The 12,849-nt window shown below is 47.6% G+C and overlaps 1 protein-coding gene across 2 annotated transcripts in view; it reads left to right on the top strand.

Moving 5' to 3' along the window:
* The window catches only part of Eip78C (Ecdysone-induced protein 78C), a 159,754-nt gene that overhangs the window by 77,031 nt on the left and 69,874 nt on the right, over positions 1–12,849 (top strand). For both annotated transcript variants that reach the window (XM_077663574.1, XM_077663575.1), the window contains exon 2: positions 5,149–5,273. In XM_077663574.1, the coding sequence (XP_077519700.1) occupies positions 5,149–5,273 (125 nt within the window). The remainder of the gene's footprint in view (positions 1–5,148; positions 5,274–12,849) is intronic.

The following is a 12,849-nucleotide window of genomic DNA, read 5'->3' as shown; positions in this document are numbered from 1 at the left end:
TTTGTCAAACGGGCCCCTCATTTCCTTTAACCTGTCTGCTAATAGCTTAACGAGGGTCTCGGTTCTGGCAGTCTTGATGCCATAGGTAGCATAAGAGGGCTCTCGCACAGTTTCCGCCCTCTCCGTTAGATGACGTTCTACGTCACGCTCGCGGTATTACAGGACGTGCTACGTCCGCCGCTATGGTCGAGGGTGGCGCTGGTGAACACTCTCAAGGCTCGCTCACACGCAGTAAACATAAATACCCACGAGAGCAGCAGATTGGACAGCCGTCGCCGTAGCTCAGTTGGTAAGAGCACCGGACGCGATATTCGGAGGTCGTGGGTTCGGATCCCACCGGCGGCATGGTTGTTTTTTCTGCTGCTTTATAAGTAATTTTCTTTAAGCAATTTATTAATCTAAGTATTATTCTCCCCCTGATAAGCATAACACAATAAAAAAATAATAATAAAATTAACGTTTCCCTATGCACCTTGGTTTCGGTGACTGTTGGCTCCCTTCATAAATTTGTCAAACGGGCCCCTCATTTCCTTTAACCTGTCTGCTAATAGCTTAACGAGGGTCTCGGTTCTGGCAGTCTTGATGCCATAGGTAGCATAAGAGGGCTCTCGCACAGTTTCCGCCCTCTCCGTTAGATGACGTTCTACGTCACGCTCGCGGTATTACAGGACGTGCTACGTCCGCCGCTATGGTCGAGGGTGGCGCTGGTGAACACTCTCAAGGCTCGCTCACACGCAGTAAACATAAATACCCACGAGAGCAGCAGATTGGACAGCCGTCGCCGTAGCTCAGTTGGTAAGAGCACCGGACGCGATATTCGGAGGTCGTGGGTTCGGATCCCACCGGCGGCATGGTTGTTTTTTCTGCTGCTTTATAAGTAATTTTCTTTAAGCAATTTATTAATCTAAGTATTATTCTCCCCCTGATAAGCATAACACAATAAAAAAATAATAATAAAATTAACGTTTCCCTATGCACCTTGTTTTCGGTGACTGTTGGCTCCCTTCATAAATTTGTCAAACGGGCCCCTCATTTCCTTTAACCTGTCTGCTAATATATATATATATATATATATATATATATATATATATATATATATATATATATATCTTTTAGAAGATTAATTGCTCCATCTTCCACATCCAATGTGCCCAGTATGTCCCACAGATACTCTTGAGTAACGTTGTCGTAGGCTCCGCTAATATCCAGAAATGCTAGCCATAGGGGCCTGTGTTCCTTTTCAGCAATCTCTATACACTTGGTCAATGGGAACAGATTGTCCTCCAACCTCCTTTGTTTCCGGACCACATTTTGTAGCTCCCCTAGCACCCCCTCGTTCTCCGCCCAAGCCTGCAATCTGTCCTTTATAATCTGCATCACCACACTGTAAGCCACAGATGTCACTGTTATGGGACGGTAGTTACTTACGTCAGCTTTGTCCCCCTTTCCTTTATATATCATGTTCATTCTACTTAATCGCCATTCATCTGGGACTTTCCCATCCAATACCATTTTATTCACTTCCTGTATTAATGTTTGCTTGGATTTTGGTCCTAGCTTCTTTATTAACATCATCGGAATACCATCTGGTCCTGTTGATGTGCCACTAGGAACCTTCTTCCCTGCCCTTTCCTACTCTCTTTGCTCAAGTGAAGCTATTGCAGTAACCGATCTATCCTCATTCGATAAATTAGTATGTGCTTATTAGTATAAATTAGTATTTATCCTTCGATAAATTAGTAAGTTGGTCATGGGAAAAAAGCAGTACACCTACGATGCCGAGTCAGATTCTGTCCACGAGTTGAAATCATAGCGTTCACTGAATAGTTCAAAGCCTCCTCAATCTGCATCGTATCAGCCATTACAATCCCGCATCCGCGCAGCTGCGCACCACGAAATATCAGCTGTTCTCACAAACATCCGTAGCTACTTACCCAAGAAGGACTCTGTCGAAGCCATCCTCAAAGGTAACCTCACTGATATTGCTATCTTTACGCAAACTTGGCTAACCCCTGAAATCTCATCCGAAGACCTGCTGAATAATGTGTCATTCACTATACACAGGCGTGACAGGGTGGGACTCAAAGGCGGTGGTATCCTAGTTTTCGTTAATCGAGCCATGCCTTCATTTACTATTGATATTGAAAGTCATCATGAAATCATCAGCGTAAACTTATCCCTTCCTAGAAGCTCTATCATACTCATCGCGTGCTATCGAGCACATGATTGTGATCTTTCCTTCGTCAATGAACTGCACTCGGTACTTCTCGACTTAAACAGCCGCTTTCCCAGAGCAAATTTTATACTTTGTGAAGGGTCCTTAAGGAATCAATAAATGATGAAATGATGATGATTTCTTTCTTTAAATTTTTCTGTCATCCTTGTTCCTATGTGTTTCATTGCTTCATCCCCTTCTAGTCGAGTACCATGATCTGTAACTACAAACCTTTGCTCTAGCCTAGCCTTATTACTCCCTGCATTTAGTTGTTTCCATAATTTCTGAGCTGCTTTTCTATTCTTTTTATTTACTTTTGACATCCATTGGGCACCCTTTCTTCTAATTTTCTCATTATTAAAATAGGATGCTTCCCTTCTACACTTTATGAAGGTATCCCATTTTCTGTCTACTTCGGGTTTTGGTTCCCCCCTCTTCTTGGAATATCTGTGTTCCCTGGACGCTTCCTGACGTTTCTCTATCGCCCTCTTGACCTCCTCATCCCACCAGGTCTTGGGTTTTCATCTTTTCCCTTTTAGATTTACTCGCACCTTAGCTAGCTCTAGCTCCAGTAATCGAGTTAATCTGGTATAAGTCCATTCTGTTTCTCTATCCTCAAAAATTACTTTCTCAATTTGTTTGGCTGCTGCTTCCAGTTGCTTTTCTGAGTAAAAATTCCCCTCTGATTGTTCATCTCGCTTCAGTCCTATATGGGTTTCTCTTCTGAAACTCAACTTGATACGCTTGTGGTCACTACCTAGACTTCTGGAACCATGTTCATCTATGCTCATTCCCCCTAATCTATTATACATCCTCTGTGACATAAGCGCATAATCTATTGTCGAGTGCAGACTCCCTGCCTCCCATGTTATGAGCCCTTCACACTTCTCGGTACCGACACATACAACTAAATCATGTCTGTCACACATGCCCCGCAGCATGCTTCCTGTCGAATCTGTGTACCCATCCAGGTCTTCTACATGTGGGTTCATGTCGCCTAATGTAATTATCTCGCCCTGTCCTCCGAGCTCATCAATGTCGCTTGCAATACATTCTAACATTCTCCTGTTTTCCTCTTTGGCATTAGCTCCTGTCCGCAGGTATACAAATCCAAGGAGTGTTTGCTCCCCTGCCACTTTTTCTTTTAGCCATAAATGTTCCTCCCATCCCAGTTTAACCCTTTGAAAATTCTTACTTTTATGAATGAATGCCCCAATTCCACCCCCTTTCTGGTGCCCTCTGTTCTATTGCAATATTACCATGCGTAGTCTGGGTTACAGGGTGGTTGCTCCATGTCTCTAAGATGCGTTTCCATTAAACCATATACAATTAATTCCTCCTGCCTTAACTGTTCTTCTATTTCCTCCCATTTCAGTCAATTCCTGCCATTTTGCATGATAATGAAACCTATATCTGAATTAACTTGGCCCTGGCACTTGCGTCTATTTCTTCCCCTATGGTTCCATCGTCCCTTTGATCTTGGTTCTTCCTTCTCTACTCTGTTTCCCCCAGAGCTCTGGGTCCCGCCAAAAAGACCGAAGATAACTCTCGGCACCATCTGTCGGCGCGCGGGGCCCGGTGGTCGCCATGTGCAGAGCACGTGCTTCCGTCGTTGATGCGCTTCATCACCTAACGAGTGTTGTGCATGGCTACTGACATTCTCCCTCTGCCAGACAGTGCTACGATTCAGTTATCTGACGCACGTTAGTCGACCACGCACTGGAAAGCGGTATATAAACAAATTTCCGGGATGATGTGTCGTTACGTGCGGTGCGATCTGTAATGACAATTTTGTGCATGCAGAGCTATTGATTTGACTCGATGGTGTAGTGATTTGCAAGAGGTAATCCGGATGGGCGATCTGCAGACTGAAGATTGTCCAGGCGAAACGCGTGACTGCGGTCGTCTTCGGCATCCATGCGCTGAGCATTTCGTCTATGGGCATGTAAGCATGACTGCTGCCTAAAATCTCAGTTGCTATTTCCGTACGTCAGAGGGATCGGCAGGTAAAGGGCTGCCCGTGGTGTCTTTTGATATCTTCTCGAGTCAGAGCAAAGTATACAGGATTTCATTAACACTTGGCCAAACGGCTACGCGGCGCTGTCATACGCGCCGAGAGCTGCTTCCGAATAAAATAGATGCGACTGCGGGCACTGAAAGCTGGTTTTTCTGCTAATATTTATTCGAGATTTGCTAAATTAAGCAAAACTATGTTGTTGTGCGCCAGCCAGAATACAACGTGACAAAACTTGTTTTCTATTAGCCGTGCGAGCTCGCAACAATAATTTGTTGATGCGACTGGCGCACCGTGCACCACGCAGGCGACAACACAGCCCGCTTTGTGGGGGCTGCTTTATGGCCGGAAGGAAGTATTAAGGGCGCTTGGAACTGGTACTGCATGCTAGCCGTGCACCTGATGCTTGATAGTGACCAATTCTCTGTGATGGAGCAGCAAGACAGCAGGGATAGCGCCAGCGTGCGCTAAGCGTCGGTACAACTAAATGCCGTGATAAATGCTTCAGTTTTATCTATTTCACAATGCGAAAAATTGCTGCGATGCAACCGCGCTGTGGAAGTATGCTCGGCAGTGTTTTAAAGCGCAGCTCTGAGGCGCCCGTTAGTGAGTTTAGCCGCGTCGCCGTCGGCGTAACCGGGCGAACGAGAGTACCGCCGCTCGCTCATAGAGGGCGCCAGATGGGTGGCGCGATAAAAGTCAAGCGGCTTTAGGCGTGGTGATGGTAAAGCCCCCCCCCCCCCCTCCCCTAAACGTTCGTCCATCACCACCGCGTGAGCAGAGGAGGCGGGAGGCACAGACGCGCCACGCTGCACTCCGTTGACAGGCGGTGGTGTGGCAAGTCAGTTGTCACGGCCCGTCTTCTGCGACCAATGGGTGAATCTCCCACCTTCGCGTGTTCCTCCTTGTGTGTTCGCAGAGCAAAGCTTCGCGGCGGCCGACTCGAACAGCAGCAGCCCGGCCAAGTCGTTTGTGGCGTGCAAGGTGTGCGGTGACAAGGCGTCCGGCTACCACTACGGCGTCACCTCCTGCGAGGGCTGCAAGGTGAGGCTTCTCTCCCTCGCGTTGCTGATGGTCGTTTGGATGGAGGGATAAGGCTGAACCCTTTAAATCGGGCGTTGGTTCAAGCCACCTAGCCATGACTTGCAATTTTACTCTTGTCTTGATTTTAGCCACCAATGAGATAAACTTCGCTTGGTTACTTCTACCCGCTTAAAATCTACTTTCTCTTCACTGTCTTTAAACCTCAATGCCTTGGATTAATCAGCCCCGCTGCTTTCCACTGTAGGGTGAAGCCTTCTGGAAAAGCAGCGCTGAACAGACGAGGACAGAGACGAGGCGACAAGGACGGGCCTCGTCTCTGTCCTCGTCTGTTCAGCGCTGCTTTTTCAGAAAACTATGTACCAACACGCCCAACTCGCCGCATAGGGTGAAGCCCTTTACAGAAAAGAATCACGTGTTCAGCCGTTTCCTCCTCCTCTCTTCACGCAACGCACAACGCGTCTATCTCATGGTATCTGACTCTATATGTCTTAGCCCGCGAAACTCCCGTCCTGGCCTCAAACCACAAAGAGCTTTCCCTACAATTATCGTAGATAATCTTTGGCAATTTATTATCTCTAAATAAGGGCCCCTATCGGGATATCCCATAAGGGGGGAGCGAGTGGAGAACAGATACCGAACAAAAGGTCATTAAGAAAACAACAAGGTAGCACAAAACATAGTCATGAAACACGGCTTATCAACACTGCCCTGATACACAGAGCATCACACTATTAGACAAATGGTTCGGGCAGCAGGGCGAATACACGAAGGTTGCAACAGCAACAAAACTGACATAAACATAAATCGAAAAAACATGTCAGCCGAGAACGTAGCCTAACATCGCCTTGAACCTATAGTCGCATCAGGATCAGCAGCGAGTGGTTCGGGCAGCAAGTTCCGCTCTTCAATTGCGGTAGGGAAGACGGATTTATTAAAAGCGTTAGTTGAACCATGAAGTCGTTGGACACAATTATAATTAAACAGGCGGCGCGATGTACGAAGAGGTTAATTAAATAGGACGATAATTCGACGGGTCGTTCCGGTTACCTGCCTTGAACACAGGGACGACTTAGTTCATTTTGCAGTCACCAGGTTAGCAAGAGATTGTTAAACTATACTTTTTAGAAAATGGCAAGATACATTTTTTGTAGCTTTTAATATCTTCGCGTTGATGTTGTCTGGCCCCGCGGCACAGGATAAGTTTAGTTTGTCAATCAGAGCACAGACGCCTGTGGTGGTGATGTTGATGGGGGCCATCTCAGGGAAGTTAAAACTTTGTAGGGTTCGTGCATTCAAGGCTCATGTGTGAAGACCGATAAGAGTTCATGACGTCGGTCCGATGTTCCCCACTGGACCCCCACGTGTAAACTACTGGCAGTAGGGGTCTACAACACTGTAGCGGAGCTCTCGGAAGCTCATCTCGCCTCTCAATCTCACCCACACCTCCACGGGACGTCACATACTCGGCAAACTTGGAATAAGCTTCGAAACGACCGTCGCCGACAAGGCCCAGCTTCCGTCCCATATCCGAAGCAACCTTATCGTTACCCCTCTCCCTAAAAACATGCACCCAGAGTATCATGTCGCTCGCCGCAAGGACAGGGCTAGGTCTCTGCATAAAAAGTATTTAACAGATGAGACAGCGGTCTACGTCGACGCTGCCGAATACCCCGATCGCGATGCTTTTTCGCTCGCAGTTGTAAACTACTGTGGACGGCCGTTGTTTGCGTGCTCCATTTCCGTCAGATCGTCTGAAGAGGCCGAGGAGGCGGCCATAGCCTTGGCGATGGTCTCCACCTCTGCAGAAACCATCTTCAGCGAATCTAAATCTGCGATTCGTAACTTCGCCAAAGGCCGGGTCTCCCCCGTCACCCTATCTCTCCTCCGCTCCACCAAGGACCAACTCCGCCCGATCCAATTTATCTGGGTCCCTGCGCACTCATCCCATCCAGGGAAAGAGGCGGCCCACAATTGTGTCCGATGATTCGTCGACCGGGATATGTTGTCGCCCGTCCTGCGGACGGCGAGAGATCGTATGGTTACATTTCATGACATAACCATACACTACCGCCTAGGTAGACTCTATATCCCACCCGCACATATTTCTCTAGCCAAACCCCGAGAGGTTGCGTGGAGGCAACTCCGAACGAACACCTTCCCCAACCCCGCGATATATGCCTGCATATACCCTGGGGTCTACTCTCCCTCCTGTCAACTATGTGGCCAACATGCCAGTCTATCCCACATACTCTGGGCTTGCTCTCGGGACTCCCCTCCGCGAGGTTTGCAGCTCTCGAGTCCAGACCAGTGGGAGGCCGCATTGCTCATTTCCGACTCGGACACACAGATCCGGGTTGTGACAAGAGCCCTAGAAGTCGCCGAACGCCACGGGCTCATGGCCACTTGATGGGGCTATAACCCACACCATCTGCTACTTTTGTCGACAAAAATAAAGTTTTTCCTGCTCCTCCGGAGCCACCTGGGAACCATCTGGATTTGAAAGAGCAGTGAAGTGCGAGTTACATGATTTGGGTGATAACAGCCGCCAGAAGTTCTTTTGGTTGGATTGTAAGATGCCATACAGATCATTGTGAAAAAACTTTCTTTTTGAACACCTTAGAAGAATCCTAGGTATATAAGCTCGCAAAATAGTTGTTCCATTTGTAAGCCAGCGCAGTCCCTTTAGCTTCACGAAAAAGCCGCCCTTTCTTTCGAGAGGGCCTCCTCGAAGAATTCGAATACCAGGGCTTGTTTGAATCGCCGCGAATGCATAACAGTAGAGTATAGGTTTCAACCAGGTCAGAAATTTTATTCTTGAAAGCTATAGCCAGTTTTTTTTTTCGAGTCCTATTTAATGTAAAGAGCCTAGAGTCAAGAAAAGAGTTTTCAAGCTCCTAGTTAATACGGCCGAAGTCTCCGTTTTTATAATCGCGAATGTACTTTGCAGAGCGCTGCCGTCGAGGGAACGGAAGTGATAAACCGAATGTGACAGCGTTGTGGTCAATGCATGACAAGGATTGGATGAGCTCTTGGTTGGGCGTAAAGACTGCCGCGTGTAGGAATTTTTACTACTTGGCCGAGGTTGAATGTCAGAACAACGTTGAGGAAATCTTTCGACTGACGGCAAGATGCGCATAAATTGGTCTCCGCAGAGGATGTAATTGGCACGCGGAAAACGGGTAGTAAGATCGAGCAGAACGGAAGAAAAATCAGTAATAAAAGAACTCACTATCGGGAGCGCGGTAACATGCAATTATTATGCATAACACGTGGAAATGGTTAGTTTGACACAGAGAATTTTATGACGGGAATGTATCGCAAGAAGAGAAGAAGTAATGTTGGTTTTAATAAAAGTTAAAACCTCACCACCCCGGCGCAAAGCTCTATCAAGTCTGTCGATGGCATATTGTTATCAAGTGGCTCCTTGTTTAGGATATTATTTGAAAGCCACGATTCCGTAAATATAGTGATATCAGTGCCATTATCGTCAAGAAACGCCTCTATTTCCTCTTTTTTAGGAATATAGCTACGAACATTTGCCAAAGCCACAGTCATTGTTTAACAGACATGTGTCGGAGGCTGACGGGGGGAGGGAAGCCTTGGAGTGGACAGTGACCGCTGTGCATCATGCTCTACCACGGAATCGGCATCAGCATGGTAGACACGCTGCTTATTGCCCACGATTAACTTATCATACCGCGCTTTGTATTTTAAACCACCTTCCATGCCGTATACGCACGAGGTTTCTTTTGAGCTGTACGCACACGCGCTGAAAAATCTTGACGCACTGAAAATGGTTTATCCGTGAGTTTAGGGCCAGCAGAAAGTATTTTGCCTGTATCTTTAAAACGCGGGAATTTCATCATTACAGGCCGTGCTTTTTCCTGATCAAAGTGGCCTAAGCGATGCGCTGTTTCAATGTCGGCAGGGTCCATTGATACGCCCAGCTGGTCTGAGCAGAAAGAAGCCGTTTCAGACTGTTTCCGTGTTTCCTCCGCTGCATCGGGCAGTCCGAAGAGCAGCGGGTTATTTCGGCGAAGTCGGCTTTCGGAATCGTCACATTTTTCTTTGAGGGTCCGGATTTCGGTTGAAAGGCTTTGAATAGCCGGGTTTGAATTGTGTGTTGTACTGCCATCACTGCACTGAGCAAACTTTCGAAATTCGACTGGGAAGCGCGAATCAGTGCTAGTTGAGACAGTGCGGAATTTCAAGTTCTAATCGAGGGGTGGCGTACACGGAGGAGGGCCACGATGTCGCCTGACAGAACGGCATTGACGCTGAAATGGCACAAAAATGTTTGGCAACGTGTCTGAGGGGCGCGACACCAACCTGCAGCGAGAAGATGCTTTTGGCAATGATCGTGGTGGCGTGGTGTTACTGCTCTTTGTTCTTGCATTATATATCCAAAGAAAGTGCTGCACTGAGGCACCCGGCGACCTGCACGAGAATACTTGCAAATAACTCTTTCGCCCGTGCGCGTGTGATTAATTTTGAGCGAGAATGAGCGGAAAAAGTGGGCACTGGCGAAGGAAACGCGCCACCGACGCATCGAGAGAGAGAGATCCGTCATTACCTCCACGCGGTATTTGTGCCGGATATATATATATATATATATATATATATATATATATATATATATATATATATATATATATATATATATATATATATATATATATATATATATATATATATATATATATATATATATATACAGCGCTGCTGTAGTCTCGCCTGTCAAGAGTCCACGGAGCTACTATACAGCTACACCTATACTAGCTGTACTAGGTACCACTATAGATACACCTAGATATACTAGAGATACTAGGTACACAAAGCGAGGTGTTTATGAATTTCCAGCGCAGTGGAGACACGAGCAGTATCCGTGGCTTAGACAGTTATGGCGTGAAATAAATGCGATTGAATCTACGTGGCACCAAAGATGAAATCACAATTTCATACATTTTGGTATTCCTGACGTCGGGGGTGCAAAAAGCGCCTGGGCCTGTGGAGAACCTTTCACAAGCAGGAATACTTTGGTTATATACTTGTTTAATCTGAACTGCTGTCCCTAATTACATCGTGACACTGCAGTGAACGAACCGCTCCATAAATGGCTGGAAAACGATCGCCTTGTAACGTCTTGACTGTAAAGACAAACCATGACAGGTGGTAGCAGTCGAACACTTGGCGCAATCGAAGTGTGAGTACGGCTTTTAACAGCATTTATCGCGATTTCTCCGTCCTACCTATACCACTGCAGACCCAATGTTTGTGCAAGAAGATGCGCTATAGTGTTTCTGTAGGCCCATTCATTTGCTTATGCTGCCGCGTACATGTAAGAGTATCAGCAGGGGTCGTGTTGCAGATGCTTATCTTAAAACAGGCAGATGTGAACGTATATCATGTTTTTTTTCTTGCCTGCATTGCGCATTGCGCAAGATATCTTGATCTGAATTGAGTAAGACATAGCGGTAGTAAGAACTTTTTTTATTTTGACAGAGGCGTCTGGGGCACACAGGCACACTCAAACGTTCATGTTCCTACGGTCCATGACGTCGGCAGCTCGGCCCGTGGCGGTCTTCTGCCGGACCGTGTCCTCGGAGGAGGAGGTGATGGTGAGGTGCTCCAGGCCCTGCGGGACAGGTTCTGCCGGGCGTTGGAATAGAATGTGGTCGAGGGTGGCGGTGGGGTGGTTGCAAGTTGGTCGTTTGGTGGTAGCAGGACCTAGTATAAGGGAACGGGAGGGTTCGCGTCTGGAGGCGGCGCCTTATGGTAACTATCAAGTGAGTGGTGTGGTGGCGGGTAGAGCTGCCTCTCGGCTCGGTGAGCCAGCTCACTGAATGCGTGCATGCGGGAGAACTCCGACGCGGAGGTCGCCTGTGCCCGGTGTACCAGACCTCGGGCTAAGCTATCGGCGGCCTCGTTGCCAGGGTTCCCCGAGTGCGCAGGCACCTGGGGCAGCTCCACGTGGCGGGGCGGGATGGCACCGGGCGAGGTCAGCATGCAAATAGTAGGGACAGTGCAGTCTTCGAATCTGTGAGAATATAACGGGCTTCCGTGCGGGCAATAAATAGCAAGGGCGATGGCTAGCCTCTTGAGCCACTTCTGAGGAGGGGAGAGGGAGAAGGGTATGGCCCACCACGGCTGCCACCGCTTCATCGCCCGAGCATGCGGCGTCCACCCACTCCTCGGAGCCGTAGTATTCGCGAAGAGTGGACAGTGCGTGGTATGGAGAGGAGTGCGGTGTGCTTAGTCGGGGTGCCGTGAGTGTTCAGGATCTGGCGTCCAGTCTGTGTTAATCGGATATACCGGGTCTGTCTATGGGCCTTCTCCCCAACTGTACTGTGAAGACGCAGCCGGAGTAATGAGGGGTAGGTGGAGGGCTCTCTTGAACGCGGTGCGAAGCATCACGTCCAAGGTGGAGATCTCCTCACCCCCAAGTCTGAGGTATGGGAGCGTGTTTAGGAATCGGCTGAGGATAAAGGCGTGAATGAGACGACATAAGTCGTGCTCCTTCATGCCTTTTATCGTGACCCGAAACCCTTTACCCTTTTATCGGTCGTCTCAGAAAAAAATCATAAATGAAAGAGAGAGGGAACCCGGACCAGCAATGCTTTACCGGGCTTAAAGCCAATAAAAAAAGAAGAAAAACTTAATTTAAAGAGAAAAGCAGGAAAATAGAAACAAAAAAAACATAAAACCCCAAAGGCGCAGAACAGACAGAAGCACAGATAACGTCACAGAGAATGTCAGCAGAGATGCAGTCACAGGCACAGTTTGTCCAGACACCACAGACAGACAGAAGCACAGATAAAGTCACAGATAATGGCAACACAGATAAAATCACAGGCACAGTTGGTCCAGACACCACAGACAGTCAGAAGCACAGATTAAGTCACAGAAAATGTCAGCACAGATAAAATCACAGGTACAGTTGGTTCAAACACAGTGTCAGACCACAGAGAGATACATCATTGTCCAGCAAAAAAAAACACAGAGCACTTCTCTGTACAGAGCTTAAGCAGGAAAATGATAGTAACGAAGGTACTCATCGGGAATGTGTAGGAATTGTGCTGCTGATGAGATGAGCCATTTTAATCAGAACAGCACAAGCAGCAGGGTTATTCAAAGGAGAGGGGTAAGTAGACAGTGTAATGTCAGATGAGCAGATAGACTTTAAACGGGAAACTAAAGGAGCAGTAAGGGAGCAATTCCGGAAGTAATGACTGACATCCTCGCACGAAACACCGCATGAGCAAATTGAAGAAGAAGATAAGCCAATTTTTTTTAAAGTAGAAAGGGAATCGGCCATGCCCAGTGAGTGCAGTAATAAGAGGACTCCTAAGTAGACGGATGGAAGGAATATTGAGCGTAAACCCGAAACCCTGCGGATGAGGTGCGAGATCGCATCTGTCACCTGCTTAAGTTCCTTTATGGTAAGGCTGTATCGACTGTTAATTTAAATATGAAGGCCCAGGATCTGATGAGTGTCCACCTCCGGCCTGAGGCGGTCGTCCAGAGCAGTGGGCGTGGTGGGGCGGATGAGGATGAGGGGCGATCGGACTTCTCCGGG

The sequence above is a fragment of the Amblyomma americanum genome, chromosome 4 (genome assembly GCF_052857255.1).
Source record: "Amblyomma americanum isolate KBUSLIRL-KWMA chromosome 4, ASM5285725v1, whole genome shotgun sequence".
NCBI lineage: Eukaryota > Metazoa > Arthropoda > Arachnida > Ixodida > Ixodidae > Amblyomma > Amblyomma americanum.
This window is presented reverse-complemented; position numbering and strand designations above follow the sequence as displayed.